This window comes from Squalius cephalus (assembly GCF_949319135.1).
Source record: "Squalius cephalus genome assembly, chromosome: 1".
Lineage (NCBI taxonomy): Eukaryota > Metazoa > Chordata > Actinopteri > Cypriniformes > Leuciscidae > Squalius > Squalius cephalus.
In genome coordinates this window covers 63,238,396-63,259,834 of record NC_137122.1, presented here as the reverse complement: position 1 = coordinate 63,259,834, position 21,439 = coordinate 63,238,396, and the positions used below count along the sequence as shown (strand labels likewise).

Here is a 21,439-nt window from a genome sequence, read left to right as displayed (position 1 = left end):
AGAGGAAGGAGAGTTTCACCTCCTTATCAAGGAGTTGTGAAATTATCCCGAGCGATTCAAAATTTACCTCAGAATGTCAGTGGAACAGTTCGATGCTTTGCTAGCGATACTGGAGCCACATATTAAATAGAAGACCACCAATTTCCGTGAACCAATCGATCCTGAACAGAGACTGGCACTGGCACACACACACACACACGGCCGGCGGAAGCGCTGGCCAGACAGAACAGCTGTATACAGGTTATATTTTATACCCAAATAATACATGGATTTTGTCGTTCGCTTGTACGGTGGCTCTGAATTGTCAAACACCATTAAAAATGCTTGCTACGGATGCAAAAAACGCAGAAAATCGAACCTGATCCGAATTTTTTTTTGACGGAGGAAAGTTTCGTAGTGTGCAAGCGTGCTTGACATAACGTGAGGTCGTATTTATTTTTTAACGTGCGAAAATTTCGGATGCGAATTTCGGACTCAGTGTGCAATGGCCTTTAGACTTAGCTTTTTATCTAAAACAGGAACAGAAGACGCCGCTCGAATCGTTGCTTTGCAAGAAGGACGTTTTTGCTGTTTTACCAACCGGTAAGAGTCTTACAGTAAGAGTCTAATCTACCAGTTAGCTCCACTGGTAGCTAAGCGTATGGGGTTTATTGTTGTGATTGGTCGTAGTGTTATCCAGTTGCGTGCAGTGAGATTTTCAAATGCAAGCTTGGTGCCGCCCCTCGAGCTGGGCGATTTTCATTAGTCGACGCCAGACCATTAATCTTTTAGATTTAGGTCTGGATTTCCAGGCTACTGTTAGATTGCTTTAAAGCACTGATTACTTAATGTGTATCTTCTGTTTATATTTGTTCTATTTCTCCAAATTGTTTTTTTGTTCTTTATTTTGCCTGTTTCCTTGAACATGTCATGCTTTAATTGAAATGATTTAACTGTAAATGTGTGGAGATCAATGTTGTTTCACTTACCGGAGACAGAGGGACAGGGTTCTCACGCAGATATCTGGGGTTTTCTATCTGTAAAAATAAAACAATACAACACAACTTTACTCTCCTCCTCTTTTGGTAAGTCCCAAACATCTCCCGTCCACCTCTGACCTCCTTTTATTTGTCATAAACAATCTGGAATGACTTCAAAGAGAGTCATTAAGTACAGTCTCTTCCCTACACTGGCTGTGTTTACAGAAATCAGACCTCGAGCCCACAGAGGCATTGTGTGAAGCGAGGCCATTTCCCCTTCTTTTTAAAAACTCTTCTTCCCTACACTGAGTTTGTGTTTTGTCACCATAACCCATAATCTGTAAGCTATAGGAGTCTGTCCTCATCGATGAGACCGTAGAAGACACGTCTAACACATAATGAGACGGACCACGATTGAAACATTTCATTTCACTTCAGTGAAATCCAACTTGAACTGAACATGAGCAGAGCAATTTCCTTACTGTTTGTTTTCATTCATTCTTTTGTCATGTGAGGGAACGAAAAAATACAAACGCTGTGTGAAAACTGTGTGTAACAGTTTTTCTTAAATAACAATTTTTGACCTGAAATCCTTCAATTTGCGAATGTGTGTCATTTAAGCCCCTATTATGTGTTATTGTGGGTATCTGAAGGCATTCATTTTGTGTAGTGGTGGTTTGACTTATTTTCTGGGAAACTGAAATGTATTCATTTTTTATTTATTTTTTACTTGACAAGTTTTGACTTGTCTGGCACCCAAACAATTTAATTAAATTTGCATTATTAATCAATCAAATGTGATTTGGGACAGCCACCGTTACAATTCATAATGAAGCCAATAATTTGACTTTAATCAAAAAAATATTTAAAATATCTGGCTCATATTAATACTTAGGTAAAGTTTTATCCCCCTCAAACACTTTACCCTTGACTACCCTTGAATGTTGGTACTTCAAACCCAACATCTATTTGTTTATGTTTTATTTTTATTTTAATCATTATTTTTATGTTAATTGGCGCTCAAGATTCTTGTTCTGGTTCATTCTTGTTCTTTTGCCTTAGAATTTATTTCAAATGTAATGATCAAGATCCCCTCTAAAAGTCCCACTTTTTAAGGTAATTTTACAATGGGAAGGGTTCGAAACTCAGTCTAATTTTTAAGAAGCTTAAATATAGGTATATTAGAGTATATGAGATTCCACTGGTTAGAAAGCCAGGGCTAGTAAAATGGCTGTTGGGAAAAGCCTACTTTATTCACAAGTTTGGAGAAATGGACAGATGTAATATACAAGCATAACAAATAATTAAAATGAATAGTATTTCACAGCAATTATGCTTATGCTTGTCAATGAGGTCTAAATAAAGTGAATAAAGAACTCTGAAGGCTGAGGACTGTGGATTAAGCATGACCCCTTATGTATTATTATGTATCTATGTGTTTGTCTGTATGTATATGTATGTTATTTTATTTTATATGTTTATTGTTTGTTTAATGTAATGCTGGAACCTGTACCAAAGAGCTGTACTGAAAACAAATTCCACCAGCTTGGCTGTGTGGTCATTAAAAAATCAAATCAAATCAAATCAAAACAGTGGTTCTCAACCAGGGGCCGGTGCCTATTAGGGGCCTCAAGCAGGGCAAATATATATTTGTTGGTATATATGACCCAACAAACAATGTTTCACACTATGCATAAAGAGGACTGGGTGTTAAGTTTCAAAAGTGTGTTGTGCCAAAAATCCACACATAGTGTGAAAAGTCAACAGAGTCAACTATAAGTAAGCCGTAGGTTGACTTATGAAGAGTGTGATGGTGTGTTCTGGCTCAACCAAACATTGGGGAAGTGTCTGGTAAACCATTTGCAAACAGGCCTTGTTTTGCAATTCCATTTTGGTGAGATTAGCAGCAACAGAATTTACACACTGCTACTTCATGAAAGTTAAGTTACCCTAATATGACCCAGTAAAAAGTGTTCAATAAGAGCTCAAACACAGCATGAGTGTGATGTGGCTCTGGGCCCGTATTTATCAAGCTTCTCAAAGTGCCATTTTAGTCTTAAGTGCTGAGAATTCATGAAACTTACTCCTGCTTACAAACTTAAGAATAAAAGCAAGTTATCAAATTTCTTAAAGCTAAGAATCACTCTTGGTTATTTAAGACAGCTCGAGAGGTCTCTCAAGTGGTTACACTCTAAAAAATGCAGGGTTGTTTCAACCCATGATTGGGTCAAATATGGACAAACGGAAAGGTTGGGTTTAAAATGTAATGTAAACCCTTGGTTGGGTTTGTCCATATTTGACCCAAACATGGGTTGAAACAACCCAGCATTTTTTAGAGTGTAGGAGTTGCCAGTAGGGGCTTGTGATGCACTGAGGAGAATATATTCAGTGATTGGTCCATGCCTATATGTCGTCATCCAAAATCCCATTTGTGGCACAGCAAAGTGTCGTGAATCATCTCTAAGACTGACACTCAAGATTTAGTTCAATTACGCCTGAGATGCTTGATAACTCACTTTTAAGCGCAGCTTTGAGCTAAGAATTTTTTACTCTTAAAGGTGCAGTGTGATGTTTAGCGGCATCTAGTGGTGAGGTTGCGAACTGCACCCAACAGAAGTTACGGTGGCCGACAGGAAGTGATGTCGTCGTCTGAGACAGCAGAGAGTAGCCAGTTCAGCAATGAGGTTTCTTTACAAAGATAAATTAAGAAATGAGGTTTACTTAATTATTCAGTAAACTGATTTGTTATTGTGATTATTATTGTTACCTGTTCATCATTGTGCCAGTGTTTATTCACTGACTTTAGCTATAGCTTCTTTACACGAAGAACAACATAGTGACGAAACGCGTTTGTTCGTTCAGGGCCACTGTAGAAACATGTCGATGTAAGGGGACTCGCGGTGTGTGTAGACAGAGACGGCTCATTCTAAGGTAATAAAAACATAACGGTTCAATATGAAAGATCTTTATACACCACTGAAAACATAGATATGTATATGATATTGCATTTCTGTGAACAGATCCTCCTAAATATTCCACAATGCACCTTTAAGGCAGTGTTCTTGTGAGTAATTCTCAGAGGCTTGATAAATACGGGCCCTGAACTGTTTCTGAATCTTCAGGCCACAGCACTGGACGGCAGGAGTGTGTTATCGCATCGGTTTCCAGTGCTACGCTTCACGTCCACACACGATGCAGATGTCGATTAGCCCAGCATCAGTGCCCACAGAAAACAGGGGCCCGGAGCCACTAGTGCACATATACTTATCTCAACACTACACTCTCTGATAACAGCAGAGTTCAGACTCTTGTTTTTCTGCATAAACTTTCTGATGAAACAAGGTTTCGCAATTTGCTGGGAAGTCAGAAGTGGCTATTGAGGAAATCTGGAGGCCAACACAGTCCTATAAAGCTTCAAAAGCTTTGAACCCAAGAACTCAGCATGCCAACGTGTTGAGCAATCGCTGCAGCACATTTTTCCTCCCACATGGTGTAGTCATCCATGGCAAGCAATGCTATGCTTTCTCTTTTTTGTTTAATTTTAAGGTTTAACTAAGAACTCAAACTCAGGATGCGCTAAAAATGAACTACGGCCACTGATAGTGACATTTTCTGGAATATATATTGTACAAAATTGTGTGTTGTCACGATAATGCAATTTCTAATTTTGATAAGATACCTTAAAGTCCCCCTGTGGTGAAAATCAAGTTGTTAATGTTGTTTATATGTGGTGTTTTTAATATGCTTTAAGACAAAGCATGTGTAAATTCATAAGTCGACAGCATTGCTGAGTATTTTCTCCTTAAAACTGCAGTGAACCAAAGACAGTCTCAAAAACACGCTTTGAAATCGCTGGTGTTTCTGACGTCACAAACTACCTTGTAACCAATCAGATCAACGTGTAATCGTCAACCAGTGGATCTCTGAGCTGAGTGAGTGAGTGGAGGCGGGGCTCATTTGCATATTCATAGAACCGCGCATACTAAATGAGCCAAGGGTGTCGAGTTACATTCAAGATATGTTAAGGGATGAAGAAATTTTTCAAGGAATTTTTTTTTTTTTTACATATGTCATTTTGGTTTGAAATTTTTACGCTTTATGGGATAAAATTATTGGGGGGACTTTAAAAATACTGATATTCAATACCAATTTTGATACCGCAGGGAAAAACTGCCATATAGATATCAATTATATTATCTCCTATTTTTTTGTCTATCCACTGAAAGTCTAGGCAATCAATATTTTTCAAGCTATAAACACTATTTCAAAACACAATCAATGTCAAGCACACAAAACATTTGGATTCATGCTGAATTAAGAGAGGTACGTGAGAGCAAAAGATTATTCGTATAGCGTATTTCCCACATGCAGGCAGTTTCAGTTTAGCTTTTAATAAATGTTTTTAGGCTTGATGCATGACATTTATAATAAATTATGTTTATAATGAATGACTACAATCATTTACAGTAGTTTTATACTTATATTTTTCATTCCTGTTCTTTTCTAAATACGGTAATGAATTTATAGGATTTGTCGTGGAGTGAGGCGATTCATAATTGTTTGTAAAACGTTTTGTTTTATTTTGTCAATATATTACATTATTTCCGAATGTAATAATAAAATGTGACATACACCAATGTAACCTATCTGGGGTTTTTTTTTTTTTTTTTTTTTTTCTCTGGTTACACTTTATTTTAAGGTGTCGTTGTTACAATTTAATTATATGTACAAGTGCTGAGTAATATTAATTAACTACATGTACTTAGGGATAGGGTAGGATTAGGGTTTGGTTGAGGGTTAGATGTATGTAATTTACTGTTATTACTATGGTAAGTACATGTAACAAGGACACAGTAAAATAAAGTGTTACCTTTTCTCTCAACAATGCAATTTTAACCAGGTGCATCTTATTTTCCAGAAAATACAATATTTGCACATACGTGGTTTAGCAAATGAATTATGCATATCAGGCAACACTGCAAATACACCCACGAAACTGGCATGCATCCATTTTCAACAGTGCAACGATAATGGTATGGGGATCAATATAGTGCTGATTTTGGTGAAGATCCTGTAATAAGCATGTGTGCTCTGCAAAGAATGCCAACGACCTCATTTAAATGCGCATGGCATGACACTGCACCTTGTTAAACTGGCCAGGTTTTTTGATGAAATACTGCATGTTGAAGTTCAGTGATGAATTAGCATTGTTTTACACCATTAGGCAAATTATGTTTCATTGTCATCAATGCTAAAATGATCAGTGAAGGTCTCCATGACAGTCAGTTCATATGAAATGGTCGCTGTCGTATATGAAAATACGTGGTGAAAACTGACTTTTAAAGGAATGGGTGGATAAAGGGGGGAAATATTTGAAAAATCCTCCAACTTTACCCCCAGGTTCCAGCTGTTGAAGCGAGCCTCAAAGTCACTATCATCAGAGGAGACGAGCCTCCTGTGCGCCTCCGCCTGGAGGAGAAAAACACAGTGAGGAACAAAGACACGGAAAACCATGTCCAGGGATGGAGATTCACCAAACTAAACCTGCTAGACAAGGGCAGAGACCATCAAACCTTACAAAGCTTCAACTCATGATAATAACATTATAATCTAACATCCTTCAGTCAGTAACAACCTTTGAAAACCACTTTAATCCACTATTTTTATCATTTGGAAGAACATATTGTGAACATATTATAATTGTGTGTTTGGGACATGGATTTTAATGGTGAGACTTTTGTTTTTGTAATCAGACTCTCAAAAATGATATACAAATTTGGATTTAGATTTATCGGCCAATATATCGGTTATCGGCTTTCAAATATAAAGAATTATCGGTTATCGGTATCGACCAAAATTTTCATATCGGTGCATCCCTACTAAATATTAAGTTATGTATATTGTCACAAATTAAATAAATATTAAAATGTTTATAGACGTTTGATATAGAAATGGACATACTCTCCTCATGGCATGACATGTTTGACTTGAAATATGACTGGAATCACTTCAAAAAAAGACAATACAGTAAAGTGCAACAGTCTCTCATATCGGCTACATAAAATTATAATGAGAGCATTATAATTGTGTGTTTGGGACACGGATTTTAATGGTGAAACTTTTGCTTTTGTAATCAGACTCTCAAAAATGATATAAAAATTTGGATTTAGATTTAACGGTCAATATATCGGTTATCGGCTTTCAAATATAAAGAATTATCGGTTATCGGAATCAGCCAAAATTTTTAATTTCGGTGCATCTCTACTAAACATTAAGTTATGTATATTGTCACAAATTAAATAAATATTAAAATGTTTATAGATGTTTGATATAGAAATGGACATACTCTCCTCATGGCATGACATGTTTGACTTGAAATATGACTGGAATCACTTAAAAAAAAGGAAAATACAGTAAAGTCTGTCAAATCGGGTACATATAAAAAAAAAAAAATATCAAGAGAACATTATAATTGTGTGTTTGGGACATGGATTTTAATGGTGAGACTTTTGTTTTTGTAATCAGACTCTCAAAAATGATATAAAAATTTGGATTTAGATTTATCGGCCAATATATCGGTTATCGGCTTTCAAAGATAAAGAATTATCGGTTATCAGTATCGGCCAAAATTTTCATATCGGTGCATCCCTACTAAATATTAAGTTATGTATATTGTCACAAATTAAATAAATATTAAAATGTTTATAGACGTTTGATATAGAAATGGACATACTCTCCTCATGGCATGACATGTTTGACTTGAAATATGATTGGAATCACTTCAAAAAAAGACAATACAGTAAAGTGCAACAGTCTCTCATATCGGCTACATAAAATTATAATGAGAGCATTATAATTATGTGTTTGGGACACGGATTTTAATGGTGAAACTTTTGCTTTTGTAATCAGGCTCTCAAAAATTATATAAAAATTTGGATTTAGATTTAACGGTCAATATATCGGTTATCGGCTTTCAAAGATAAAGAATTATCGGTTATCGGTATTAGTCAATTTTTTATTTTTTTTCGGTGCATCCCTACTAAACATTAAGTATATTGTATATGTATATTGTGTAATGTATATTGCCACAAATTAATTAAATATTGAAATGTTTATAGATGTTTGATATAGAAATGGACATACTCTCCTCATGGCACACCAGATGTTTGACTGTTCCACATCATTTCTGCTTTCACATCTGTAAATTCCTGAGAGGGTCACATGACGTCCCGCCCCTCTTTGTTTCGAGACGCTGCTCTTTTTATCAGGAGAATCCAGCTCTTTAAAGAGCTCTATATAATTTGAAAGTTTCCAGGGAGCTGTTGTTCCCAAGTTCAGTTTCCTGAGTTCAGCTTTGGCTCGTCAGGAATGAGAAGCAAGGAAATGTCCAATAAAGCTCAATTCTAATGGATACTGTTGAAGCGTAATAGGACTGAGGGAAGGGGATAGTTCACATCGAGCAAACAACTCACATTACAGGAAGGTGTCTGAACCCAAATACCTGATAAAAACCAGGACACATGGGAACAATTCAGGTTATAACCCACAGATATAGAAGTTTTGTTGGTTTGAAAGGTCATGGTGATTCTGTGTGGCCGATCCTGTGAGGTCTACAGCTTTGTATTTGTGTGGTCATGTTGGTTTCGGTGTTTTATTGAAGGAAGTTGAGGCTGAGAGGCCAGATCTTGGATAAGCAGAAATCCTAACACTCACCATCTTTGCATCATCCTTGATATCGCGTTTGACGGGACTCGAGGACAAGCGTCTAGCCGGTGTCTTATCGCTGAGCAAGTTCCTGTGGAGGACAAAAGATTTCAGATGCTCATCCTCACCTCATTTTTAAAGGGGTGGTTGATTATGATTTGACTTTTCTAACTTTAGTTAGTGTGTAATGTTGCTGTTTGAGCATAAACAACATCTGCAAAGTTACAACGCTCAAAGTTCAAAGCAAAGGGAGATATTTGCTTTTACAGAAATCACTTTTTAAGGACTACAACAAACGGCTGGTAGAGACTACACCACATTCCTCCCGGGTTAGTGACATCACCAACCCTAAAATTTACATAAACCCCGCCCCCGGGAACATGATATATATAGGCCCTGTCCCAAATGGCGCACTTCAAGTGGACTTTCGGTCTTGTGGACTTAAATTGCACGTGCTCGCCGAGTCTACGAGTCCGTAGGCCGTCCCATTCAGCATTTTAACGCACTGAAGAGTGCTCAGCAGCGCCCCCTTTGTACCCTTGAAGCGGTCTTCCGCGAAAACCCGCATATGCAGGCTCCACACACTTTAACTACCCAGGAATCCTTGCGAAAGGCCAATCAGACAACGGATGGGAGGAGATTTCACTTAAGGAAAATTGTTGATATGGCTGAGAAGAAAATAAGCTCCGCCCTCTGCGCCGGGAGCATCAGCTCATTTGCATTTAAAGGGACAGACACAAAACGGTGCGTTTTTGCTCACCCTCAAAAACTGACAACTTTAACATGCTATATAAACATATCTGGGGAGTATTTTGAGCTAAAACTTCACACACACACTCTGGGGATATCAAAGACTTATTGTGCATCTTGTGAAAAGGGCATTATAGGACCCCTTTAAACAAGAGCCAAACGTTAACCTGTATCAATGCTCAATCACATAGAAGCAAACATTTCGAAATCCACACGCAGATGCTTCAGCCTTTCCCACGTTGACGGTGTTTAACACGTTCATGCAGGGAAGCATGTGATGGAAACATTGCATCATCTTCAACACATGGTTCATGTTCCTCGTCTAAAGCAACAGCAGACTTGCCACACACTAACGCCTGTCGGGGGCATTTATTATATATATCACTTCCAGTTGACTGATATTTATGATCTCTTTCTTTAGCTCAGATAATTCCAGTTTTGATCGGTTACGCTGAGGCCACCAACGACAACTTCAAAGCCGAGACTCGTCTGACTAGATGTCGCTGATTTCAACAGCCATGACACATTTGTTTCACGGGCAAATTAAGAACGTGTTCTCGAGCTAATTATGAATGCTTAACGCAGATCTCAACTAATTAAACAAATCCCCCGTTAGTCAAATGATGAAGAGAGGGAGGATGTGATGACTATATGAAAGTCTCGACAAGTATTCGGGAACACATTCACCCTCTTTTTTTTTCTATGGTTTCCTTTGGACTAACTATTAAGCTCTAGCCTAAAATACACATCAAAAGACTGTCAATCACAGTCATAGATGAATGCACAACCTAGGATTATGTATGTGCTTATTGGAAAAGATGACCGTATCCTAATATGCACAGAAGTGCATGCATCGCTGCGGACGAGAAAGTGCATGCTTTTAAGTGTGCAATAAAAACACAGTGCTGTGATTCACTAATCTTAACGTGTCATAGCATATCAATGACTATTTTACACGGTTACGTGACACATAAGCACCATGCAAAAATATCTCATCGCATGCAAAATGATGCATTCAGTGATCAAAATCTGACAGACATGCATTTACGTTCCATAAATATGATATGCTTATAATGTCTGTCAAATTGGCAAATAGCCTGACATCGTTTTGAAATAGTAATCACAATCTCACTAATCAACCAATCACATTTGTAAGCGTATATGTGGAGTTTGCATAGCAAAAAACACCTCATGCGAGCACAAAAACTTTTATGCGACATATGGGATTTTGTGCAAAATTTATGTGTTTCCTTTGGGTGTATTTTCAATTCTTGGCTAATGCCATAAACACATATATACATATATATATGTGTGTGTGTGTGTGTGTGTGTGTGTTTCTGTGGACAGACATTTGTATAATGACATAGAGGACATTTCCTGAGTCCTCCTATTTCAAATGGCTTTAAAAACATAATAAACTGTTTTATTAAAAATGTGTGTGTGTGTGTGTGTGTGTGTGTGCGTCGCTGTGTTTGCACACTACATCAAAAGCACAGATCTAAAAGGGCACAGCAGTTAAATCTGCTGGACTGCATGCACACACACACACACACACACACACACACACACAGTCCACCTTGGCTTTGAGCTGTCAGAGGAGGCTGGTCTTTGTGATTGGCGGCTGGCCGTTAACTGGTGGATAGGGATAATTGAATGAGATGAGAGTGAGGGATGAAAGAGCTATGTGTGTGTGTGTGTGTGTGTGTGTGTGTGTGTGTGTGTGTGTGTGTGTGTGTGTGTGTGTGTGTGTGTGCAGATCGTGGAGGTGCTGCTGATTAAACCCCGTGTCCTGACCCGCAGCTGCTCACAGCGGCCTCATACACACCACTTACACACACAAGGCCAAAGCATTCATGAGTACTTGACTCAAACCTTGGACTCGGGAACACATCTGATGTCTCTTACGGCCGTAACGGTCTGAGACTCTGGCTAGTGTTTCGGGGGAACACATGAAACTCACACAGACAGAGAGGGACGAAACAAGTCTGTAGATGATCTGAACATGTGAGTGGTCACAAGTGTGTCGCTGTGTGGTGTTCACTGCAGTGAACCAAAGACAGTCTCAAAAACACGCTTTGAAATCGCTGGTGTTTCTGACGTCACAAACGACCTTGTAACCAATCAGATCAACGTGTGATCGTCAACCAGTGGATCTCTGAGCTGAGTGAGTGAGTGGAGGCGGGGCTCATTTGCATATTCATAGAACCGCGCATACTAAATGAGGCGAGGGTGTCGAGTTACATTCAAGATATTTTAAGGGATGAAGAAGGAAAAAACATTTAAATATGTAATTTTGGTGATCAAAGATGAGTTTAAGGGATAAAATGATTGACTACAGGGGGACTTTAAGATATTTTCTGTATTTGTGGTCAAATTATGACAAATCTACTTAAAAAAAAAGAAAAGAAATTACCACAATTTCAAAGTATTGATATATTTAACCATTTAATTTTGTGATTCAAGTTTAAAAAAAATAAAAAAAAATATATTTTTTTTTTATTTTTTTTTAACAATATAAAAATTGATTTTATGTGTTGTTGTGGTTGTGTGTATTTTTTTTAAAACACATTAATAATAGTTTAAACTGACACACTGCTAGGCATGATGATGTGGGGCGTCATTTAACTAAGCAATAATCATAGAGAAGCGTTCCTTTAGCAAACACCACTAATGATCTAAAGTCCACACATTAACCCACAACTGAACACAAGACATCAACACACATCTCTAACTGTTCTCAGACCTGTTCCAGGACAGCCTCTCTCAACTCAAAACTGAGGGAAGAGCGCCACCAGATGGACAGACATGGAACTGCTCACACTGGCATTTTAACATTCACTCTCCATTGGCTTTAATGGTTCCATGAAGAACCTTTCCATTCAACAGAAGGTTATTAAATGTTATTAAAATGTTCTTCACACCGAGAAATAAAATAATTATGACAATTTAAGACATTTCTAAAACTACGGATGAATAGCGTCAAAATATTAACTGATAGATATCAGCACATTCCACACTCAATTAATCGAGATTAAGATGTATTACAAGCTTATACAAGGTTATGTTTAAATACGCATATTAGGAATTATTATCTATTTAAAAATGCATTTCATCCTACCGACATATTACATCTAAAGGTTAGCTGTGAGTCTTTTTATCACATAAATCAGAATATACATATAATATATATATATATAATATATAATTTTATTTCCTTCTTTTCGTTTTAGGGCGAAATATGAAATATGACCCAGATATGTTCTTGTTTGTGTTATAGTCACACGATTTTCACATTTCATTTTACATCAACCATCTGAAAAGTCAAGTCATATTTAATTTATTTTAGAATTTATTACAGAGATAACAGGAAAATAATGCAACACAGTTTGTTTGTTTCGTCCAGCTCAGTTTTTGTATAATAGTGTCAATAATATTGTTGAATATTAAATTAAAAGTTAAATTAATGTCCCCAACTGAGCAAGTTAAGCCAATGGCAACAAATGTGGGGAAAGTCCATAAAGTGTCTAAAAAGCATCAAACTTTATGACTTGAAGAAGCATGTGCAATTCCACAAAAACTAAAATTGTGTTATATTCAGACAATGATTGTATGCAAAAACATAAAAACTTCACACAATGTTCAATAGCAACGGATTAAAGTCGAAGAAGAAAGAGAAAACTCCCTTGAAAAGCACAAAAGCTGAAGAAGTGTTATATCATGATCACCTGACTGAGTGAACACACACACACACACACACACACACACACACACACACACACAACCACATCAGAGAAGAGCTTGACGCTTTAATCTGTGACACACACTCTTCTGCAGCAGAACTGGAGTGTGTGATCTGAACGAGAGCGACACACACTCTTCTGCAGCAGGACTGGAGTGTGAACGAGAGCGACACACACTCTTCTGCAGCAGGACTGGAGTGTGAACGAGCGACACACACTCTTCTGCAGCAGGACTGGAGTGTGTGATCTGAACGAGAGCGACACACACTCTTCTGCAGCAGGACTGGAGTGTGAACGAGAGCGACACACACTCTTCTGCAGCAGGACTGGAGTGTGAACGAGCGACACACACTCTTCTGCAGCAGGACTGGAGTGTGTGATCTGAACGAGAGCGACACACACTCTTCTGCAGCAGGACTGGAGTGTGAACGAGCGACACACACTCTTCTGCAGCAGGACTGGAGTGTGTGATCTGAACGAGAGCGACACACACTCTTCTGCAGCAGGACTGGAGTGTGAACGAGAGCGACACACACTCTTCTGCAGCAGGACTGGAGTGTGAACGAGAGCGACACACACTCTTCAGACATCAGCAGCTCTATCCATGTGTTCAGATGGCCGTCAGTAAAACACACATCTCACTTCATCACTCGGAAGAGATGGGTTTTTTTTTATGTCCTTGATGGGTTATTCCTCCATCCACTGCTTGTCCTGTGTGGGATTGTGGGAATGCTGGAGCCTGATTCACAATCATGCCCTTAATAAACTACATCAGGAGTGCTGTGTGAAGACTGAGAGGAGTCGTGTCATACCTGTGTGTGTTTGAGAGGGGTGTTGTGGCCCATGAGCCGTCAGCCTGACCCAACTCTCCAGACACCCAATCCGGCACTGCCAATCTCTGATCCCGATCCGAGCTTCCCAGCGGCTCGTCGAAATAGATGGACTAAAAACAGGGAGACAAAGCTTTAACATCACCACTGATTCCAGCTCTCAACACTGATTCAGGTTCGCCTTAAAGGGAAAGTTCACCCAAAAATTAAAATTATCCCATGATTTACTCACCCTGAAGCCATCATAGGTGTACATGACATTCTTCTTTCAGACGAACACAATCAGTTATGTTAAGAAATGTCCTGGCTCTTCCAAGCTTTATAATGGCAGTGAATGGCTGTTTCTGTTTTGAAGTCCATAAAAGCTCATCTATCCATCATTAAAGTGCATCTATCTGTCATCTATCATCATAAAAGTGCATCTATCCATCATAAAAGTGCATCTATCCATCATAAAAGTGCATCTATCCATCATTAAAGTGCATCTATCCATCATTAAAGTGCATCCATCATTAAAGTGCATCTATCCATCATAAAAGTGCATCTATCCATCATAAAAGTGCATCTATCCATGATAAAAGTGCATACCCATCATAAAAGTGCATCTATCCATCATAAAAGTGCATCTATCCATCATAAAAGTGCATCTATCATCATAAAAGTGCATCTATCCATCATAAAAGTGCATCCATCCATCATAAAAGTGCATCTATCATCATAAAAGCGCATCTATCCATGATAAAAGTGCATCTATCCATCATAAAAGCGCATCTATCCATCAAAAAAGCGCATCTATCCATGATAAAAGTGCATCTATCCATCATAAAAGTGCATCTATCCATCATAAAAGTGCATCTATCCATCATAAAAGCGCATCTATCCAATATAAAAGTGCATCTATCCATGATAAAAGTGCATCTATCCATCATAAAAGTGCATCTATCCATCATAAAAGTGCATCTATCATCATAAAAGTGCATCTATCCATCATAAAAGTGCATCTATCATCATAAAAGTGCATCTATCCATGATAAAAGTGCATCTATCCATGATAAAAGTGCATCTATCATCATAAAAGTGCATCTATCCATCATAAAAGTGCATCTATCATCATAAAAGTGCATCTATCCATCATAAAAGTGCATCTATCATCATAAAAGTGCATCTATCCATCATAAAAGTGCATCTATCATCATAAAAGTGCATCTATCATCATAAAAGTGCATCTATCCATCATAAAAGTGCATCCATCCATCATAAAAGTGCATCTATCATCATAAAAGCGCATCTATCCATCATAAAAGCACATCTATCCATGATAAAAGTGCATCTATCCATCATAAAAGCGCATCTATCCATCATAAAAGCGCATCTATCCATGATAAAAGTGCATCTATCCATCATAAAAGTGCATCTATCCATCATAAAAGTGCATCTATCCATCATAAAAGTGCATCTATCCATCATAAAAGTGTATCTATCATCATAAAAGTGCATCTATCATCATAAAAGTGCATCTATCCATCATAAAAGTGCATCTATCATCATAAAAGTGCATCTATCCATGATAAAAGTGCATCTATCCATGATAAAAGTGCATCTATCATCATAAAAGTGCATCTATCCATCATAAAAGTGCATCTATCATCATAAAAGTGCATCTATCATCATAAAAGTGCATCCATCCATCATAAAAGTGCATCCATCCATCATAAAAGTGCATCTATCATCATAAAAGCGCATCTATCCATCATAAAAGCGCATCTATCCATGATAAAAGTGCATCTATCCATCATAAAAGCGCATCTATCCATCATAAAAGCGCATCTATCCATGATAAAAGTGCATCTATCCATCATAAAAGTGCATCTATCCATCATAAAAGTGCATCTATCCATCATAAAAGCGCATCTATCCAATATAAAAGTGCATCTATCCATGATAAAAGTGCATCTATCCATCATAAAAGTGCATCTATCCATCATAAAAGTGCATCTATCATCATAAAAGTGCATCTATCATCATAAAAGTGCATCTATCCATCATAAAAGTGCATCTATCATCATAAAAGTGCATCTATCCATGATAAAAGTGCATCTATCCATGATAAAAGTGCATCTATCATCATAAAAGTGCATCTATCCATCATAAAAGTGCATCTATCCATCATAAAAGTGCATCCATCCATCATAAAAGTGCATCTATCATCATAAAAGCGCATCTATCCATCATAAAAGCGCATCTATCCATGATAAAAGCGCATCTATCCATCATAAAAGCGCATCTATCCATCATAAAAGCGCATCTATCCATGATAAAAGTGCATCTATCCATCATAAAAGTGCATCTATCCATCATAAAAGTGCATCTATCATCATAAAAGTGCATCTATCCATCATAAAAGTGCATCTATCATCATAAAAGTGCATCTATCCATGATAAAAGTGCATCTATCCATCATAAAAGTGCATCTATCATCATAAAAGTGCATCTATCCATCATAAAAGTGCATCTATCATCATAAAAGTGCATCTATCATCATAAAAGTGCATCTATCCATCATAAAAGTGCATCCATCCATCATAAAAGTGCATCTATCATCATAAAAGTGCATCTATCCATGATAAAAGTGCATCTATCCATGATAAAAGTGCATCTATCATCATAAAAGTGCATCTATCCATCATAAAAGTGCATCTATCATCATAAAAGTGCATCTATCCATCATAAAAGTGCATCTATCATCATAAAAGTGCATCTATCATCATAAAAGTGCATCCATCCATCATAAAAGTGCATCCATCCATCATAAAAGTGCATCTATCATCATAAAAGCGCATCTATCCATGATAAAAGTGCATCTATCCATCATAAAAGCGCATCTATCCATGATAAAAGTGCATCTATCCATCATAAAAGCGCATCTATCCATGATAAAAGTGCATCTATCCATCATAAAAGCGCATCTATCCAATATAAAAGTGCATCTATCCATGATAAAAGTGCATCTATCCATCATAAAAGTGCATCTATCCATCATAAAAGTGCATCTATCATCATAAAAGTGCATCTATCATCATAAAAGTGCATCTATCCATCATAAAAGTGCATCTATCATCATAAAAGTGCATCTATCCATGATAAAAGTGCATCTATCCATGATAAAAGTGCATCTATCCATCATAAAAGTGCATCTATCCATCATAAAAGTGCATCTATCCTCATAAAAGTGCATCTATCATCATAAAAGTGCATCTATCATCATAAAAGTGCATCTATCCATCATAAAAGTGCATCTATCATCATAAAAGTGCATCTATCCATGATAAAAGTGCATCTATCCATGATAAAAGTGCATCTATCCATGATAAAAGTGCATCTATCCATCATAAAAGTGCATCTATCATCATAAAAGTGCATCTATCATCATAAAAGTGCATCTATCCATCATAAAAGTGCATCTATCATCATAAAAGTGCATCTATCCATGATAAAAGTGCATCTATCCATGATAAAAGTGCATCTATCCATCATAAAAGTGCATCTATCCATCATAAAAGTGCATCTATCCATCATAAAAGTGCATCTATCATCATAAAAGCGCATCTATCCATCATAAAAGCGCATCTATCCATGATAAAAGTGCATCTATCCATCATAAAAGTGCATCTATCCATCATAAAAGTGCATCTATCCATCATAAAAGCGCATCTATCCTCATAAAAGTGCATCTATCCATCATAAAAGTGCATCCATCCATCATAAAAGCGCATCTATCATCATAAAAGCGCATCTATCCATCATAAAAGCGCATCTATCCATGATAAAAGTGCATCTATCCATCATAAAAGTGCATCTATCCATCATAAAAGTGCATCTATCCATCATAAAAGTGCATCCATCCATCATAAAAGTGCATCTATCATCATAAAAGTGCATCTATCATCATAAAAGTGCATCTATCCATGATAAAAGTGCATCTATCATCATAAAAGTGCATCTATCCATCATCAAAGTGCATCTATCCATCATAAAAGTGCATCTATCCATCATAAAAGTGCATCTATCATCATAAAAGTGCATCTATCCATGATAAAAGTGCATCTATCATCATAAAAGTGCATCTATCCATCATTAAAGTGCATCTATCCATCATAATCCAACTCCACATGGCCTTTATTAACCCCCGCAGAGCCATGTGGAGTTAATTTATCATGGATAGATGCACTTTGATGGATTTCAAAACAGAAACAGCCATTCACTGCCATTATAAAGCTTGGAAGAGCCAGGACAATTGTAATATAACTCTGATTGTATTCGTCTGAAAGAAGAAAGTCACACACACCTACGATGGCTTCAGGATGAGTAAATCATGGGCTAATTTTCATATTTGGGTGAACTAGGCCTATCCCTTTAAGCTCAAGTCAAGATAAAGCTAAACTTCAGTGGTGTGTTTACCATGTACGTGGGTAAAGTCTTGAGTCCGCCGGCTTCAGGTTTGTGTGTGAAGGGGCCGTCTAACACTCCTCTCCTGAGCATGTGCAGGAGGAGTCGGGCGTACATGTTACGATTCTTCCTCCCCGTCAGTCCTGATCCACAAGCCACAGGATCACACAGCTTCTTAATCCACAGCGCGCACCGCTGACGCTCTGAGGACACGTGTGGAAGATGAGATGGACACACACACGTTTGAGCTGGGAGATCATTAATGCTTTTAACAGAAGTCTCTTCTGCTCACCAAGGCTGCATTTATTTGATCAAAAATACACAAAAAAGCTGTAATATTGTGAAATATTATTACAATTTAAAATAATGGGTTTTCTATGTGAATATACAGTAAACTGTGATCAAAGCTGAATTTACAGCATCATTACTCCAGTCTTCAGAGTCACATGATCCTTCAGAAATCACTCTAATATGATGATTTGATGCTCAAGAAACAAATTATTATAATCAATGTTGAAAACGGTTTTCAGGATTCTTTGATGAATATAAAGTTCAAAAGAACAGCATTTATCTGGAATAGAAGCTTTTGTCATATTAAACACAAACATTCAAATGTTTGGGGTCAGTAATATTTTTTTTCTTTCGTTTTTTTTGGAAGTAAATTAAAGAAATGAATAATTTTATTCGGCAGGGATACATTAAATTGATCAAAAGTGTCAGTAAATACATTTATATATAGAATAGAAAGTTCAAAAGAACAGACATAGAAGGCTTTTGTAACATTAAAGCACAGTATGATATTTATTTATTTTTTCTAGGGGAAAGAAATGAAAGAAATCAATACTTTTATTCATCAAGGATGAATTAAATTGATCAAAAGTTACAGTAAAGACATTTATAATGTTGCAAAATATCTCTTTTGAACTTTCTATTCATCAAAGAATCCTGGAAAACAATTGTGCACAACTGTTTCCAACATTGATAATAATCATAAATGTTTCTTGATCATCAAATCATCATATTAGAGTGATTTCTGAAGGATCATGTGACACTGAAGACTGGAGTAATGATGCTGAACATTCAGCTTTGATCACAGGAATAAATTACATTTTAAAGTATAATAAAATAGAAATCCATTATTTTAAATTGTAATAATATTTCACAATATTACAGTTTTTTATATATTTAATCAAATACACAGGCTTGGTGAGCAGAAGACTTCTTTTAAAAACATTAAAAATCTCACCGATCCAAAACTTTTGAACGCCAGTGTACATAATATCAATATTCAACAATATTATTGATCACACACACACACACACACATACTTTAAACACGTAGTGTATTCTCACCTGTTTTGTGTGTCAGTTTCAGCACATATGGTTTCATATCGACCAGATAATGATCAAACTCAGAGTCCAGAATCCCAAAGGATTGATCCTGATCACTCATGTTGCTCCTGAACACAACAAAATATCATTTTTATATACTGTATACTTTAATATACTTCAGCAAATATAATGCAGTATTATTGATGCATATTAATTATCATAGCAGACAGATGTCATGATTTGTCAGCCTACAGAAAACAAGTCAAGTGACAAGCTTTTAAAATTATTATGAATATTATTATGAATACATAATTAGTAATCTTCATGTAATGTAGTTAGTGTACATAGTTTATATTAGCTCACCAGTTCGCAAAACTCCTTCACAAATATTGAGAAGCGCTACTTCTTCTGTGATATGCTACATAAAGTGCTAATAAACACAAGTGTTTGTCTAAGGCAAGTACTCGCTGAGCACTGCATCATTATGAATGATAATCATATTGATATCTCCGTGTGGTGTTGTCTGTAGATGTGATTGTGTGCGGTCCTCCACTTGTTGCTAGTTTACGCTCCCAAACGGTTTCAAACTGATCGACTGTGAAGTCATATATATCACACTCGTCTTTCAGAATTCAAAATAAAAGTCTCCACATCAGATTTGTGCTTATGTTGTTTAAACTATATTGTTATCGTTCATTTCGTGTACTGTTTTTTCTGTGTTATTTGTTCTAATTAATGAGCTTTGTTTTATGTGATTTTTTTGTTTGTTTTCATTATAAGTTGTGATGCAAATACTCAACATCAAAACAAACTCGGTTATTTGTCGTTAAGCGCACATTATACAGCTTTTCACAATTGTCCCACACAAATATGAGAATCAGAACTAGCTGTTGTAATGTTGACATTTTTTCTACACACTTTTTAAACACAATTGCCGCATGCTTTTAGCATCAGCTTGCACGTTTACATCTTTAAAACTTAGCAATGCCGCTCACATTGAGTGAATTTTATTTAGCTGTTGTTTCTATGTTGCCTTTATGTTTTATATTATATGATAAAATGCACTTATTACTATTAATATGAAGACTTTTTACTCCCAATAACGACGGAAAGGAGCTCATTATTTGTGGCTTCATTCCGGTTCTCGCGAGAAGCGTTTCCGTTTCCTAGCAACCAAACATCGCTTGTTACAGGTTTCCTCAATCGCCTTGCCTCAGTTCTCGAATGAGAATTTTTTCTTTTATCGATGAGAGTCTGATTAGTGGCAGGTTCGGGTGATGGAGAGTTAATTTTTTAAATACTGAAGCCAGTTTCTTCATCGAGTCTGCATTAGCAACATGACTCCTGGTCACACAGTTCCTCTGACCTCCAGAACTCACTCACACAACACAACTCTTCATATCTGTCTCAGGATAAGCTCATTCCACCAGTCACTGGCAACACATTCAGAAAACATGCATTTCATTCCTACAAATATTCCATCTATCTGTCTATCTATCTATCTATCTATCTATCTATCTATCTATCTATCTATCTATCTATCTATCTATCTATCTATCTATGTATCTATCTATCTATCTATGTATCTATCTATCTATCTGTCTCTCTCTCTCTCTCTCTCTCTCTCTCTCTATATATATATATATGTCTGTCTGTGTGTCTGTCTGTCTGTCTGTCTG

General features: G+C 36.9%; 1 protein-coding gene across 8 annotated transcripts in view; it reads right to left on the bottom strand.

Moving 5' to 3' along the window:
- The window catches only part of LOC307171957 (axin-2), a 238,915-nt gene extending 218,539 nt beyond the window's left edge, over positions 1-20,376 (bottom strand). For 3 of the 8 annotated variants that reach the window (XM_079893910.1, XM_079893912.1, XM_079893913.1), the window contains exons 1-7: positions 20,124-20,376; positions 19,782-19,888; positions 18,442-18,632; positions 13,966-14,096; positions 8,673-8,754; positions 6,354-6,428; positions 969-1,016 (exon numbers count right to left, since the gene is read on the bottom strand). In XM_079893910.1, coding sequence (XP_079750036.1) covers positions 969-1,016; positions 6,354-6,428; positions 8,673-8,754; positions 13,966-14,096; positions 18,442-18,632; positions 19,782-19,881 — 627 coding nt within the window. In that variant the 5' untranslated portion in view covers positions 19,882-19,888; positions 20,124-20,376. The remainder of the gene's footprint in view (positions 1-968; positions 1,017-6,353; positions 6,429-8,672; positions 8,755-13,965; positions 14,097-18,441; positions 18,633-19,781; positions 19,889-20,123) is intronic. The other 5 variants (XM_079893914.1, XM_079893917.1, XM_079893915.1 and 2 more) reach the window with 4 other exon arrangements.
- Positions 20,377-21,439: the final 1,063 nt, after the last annotated feature.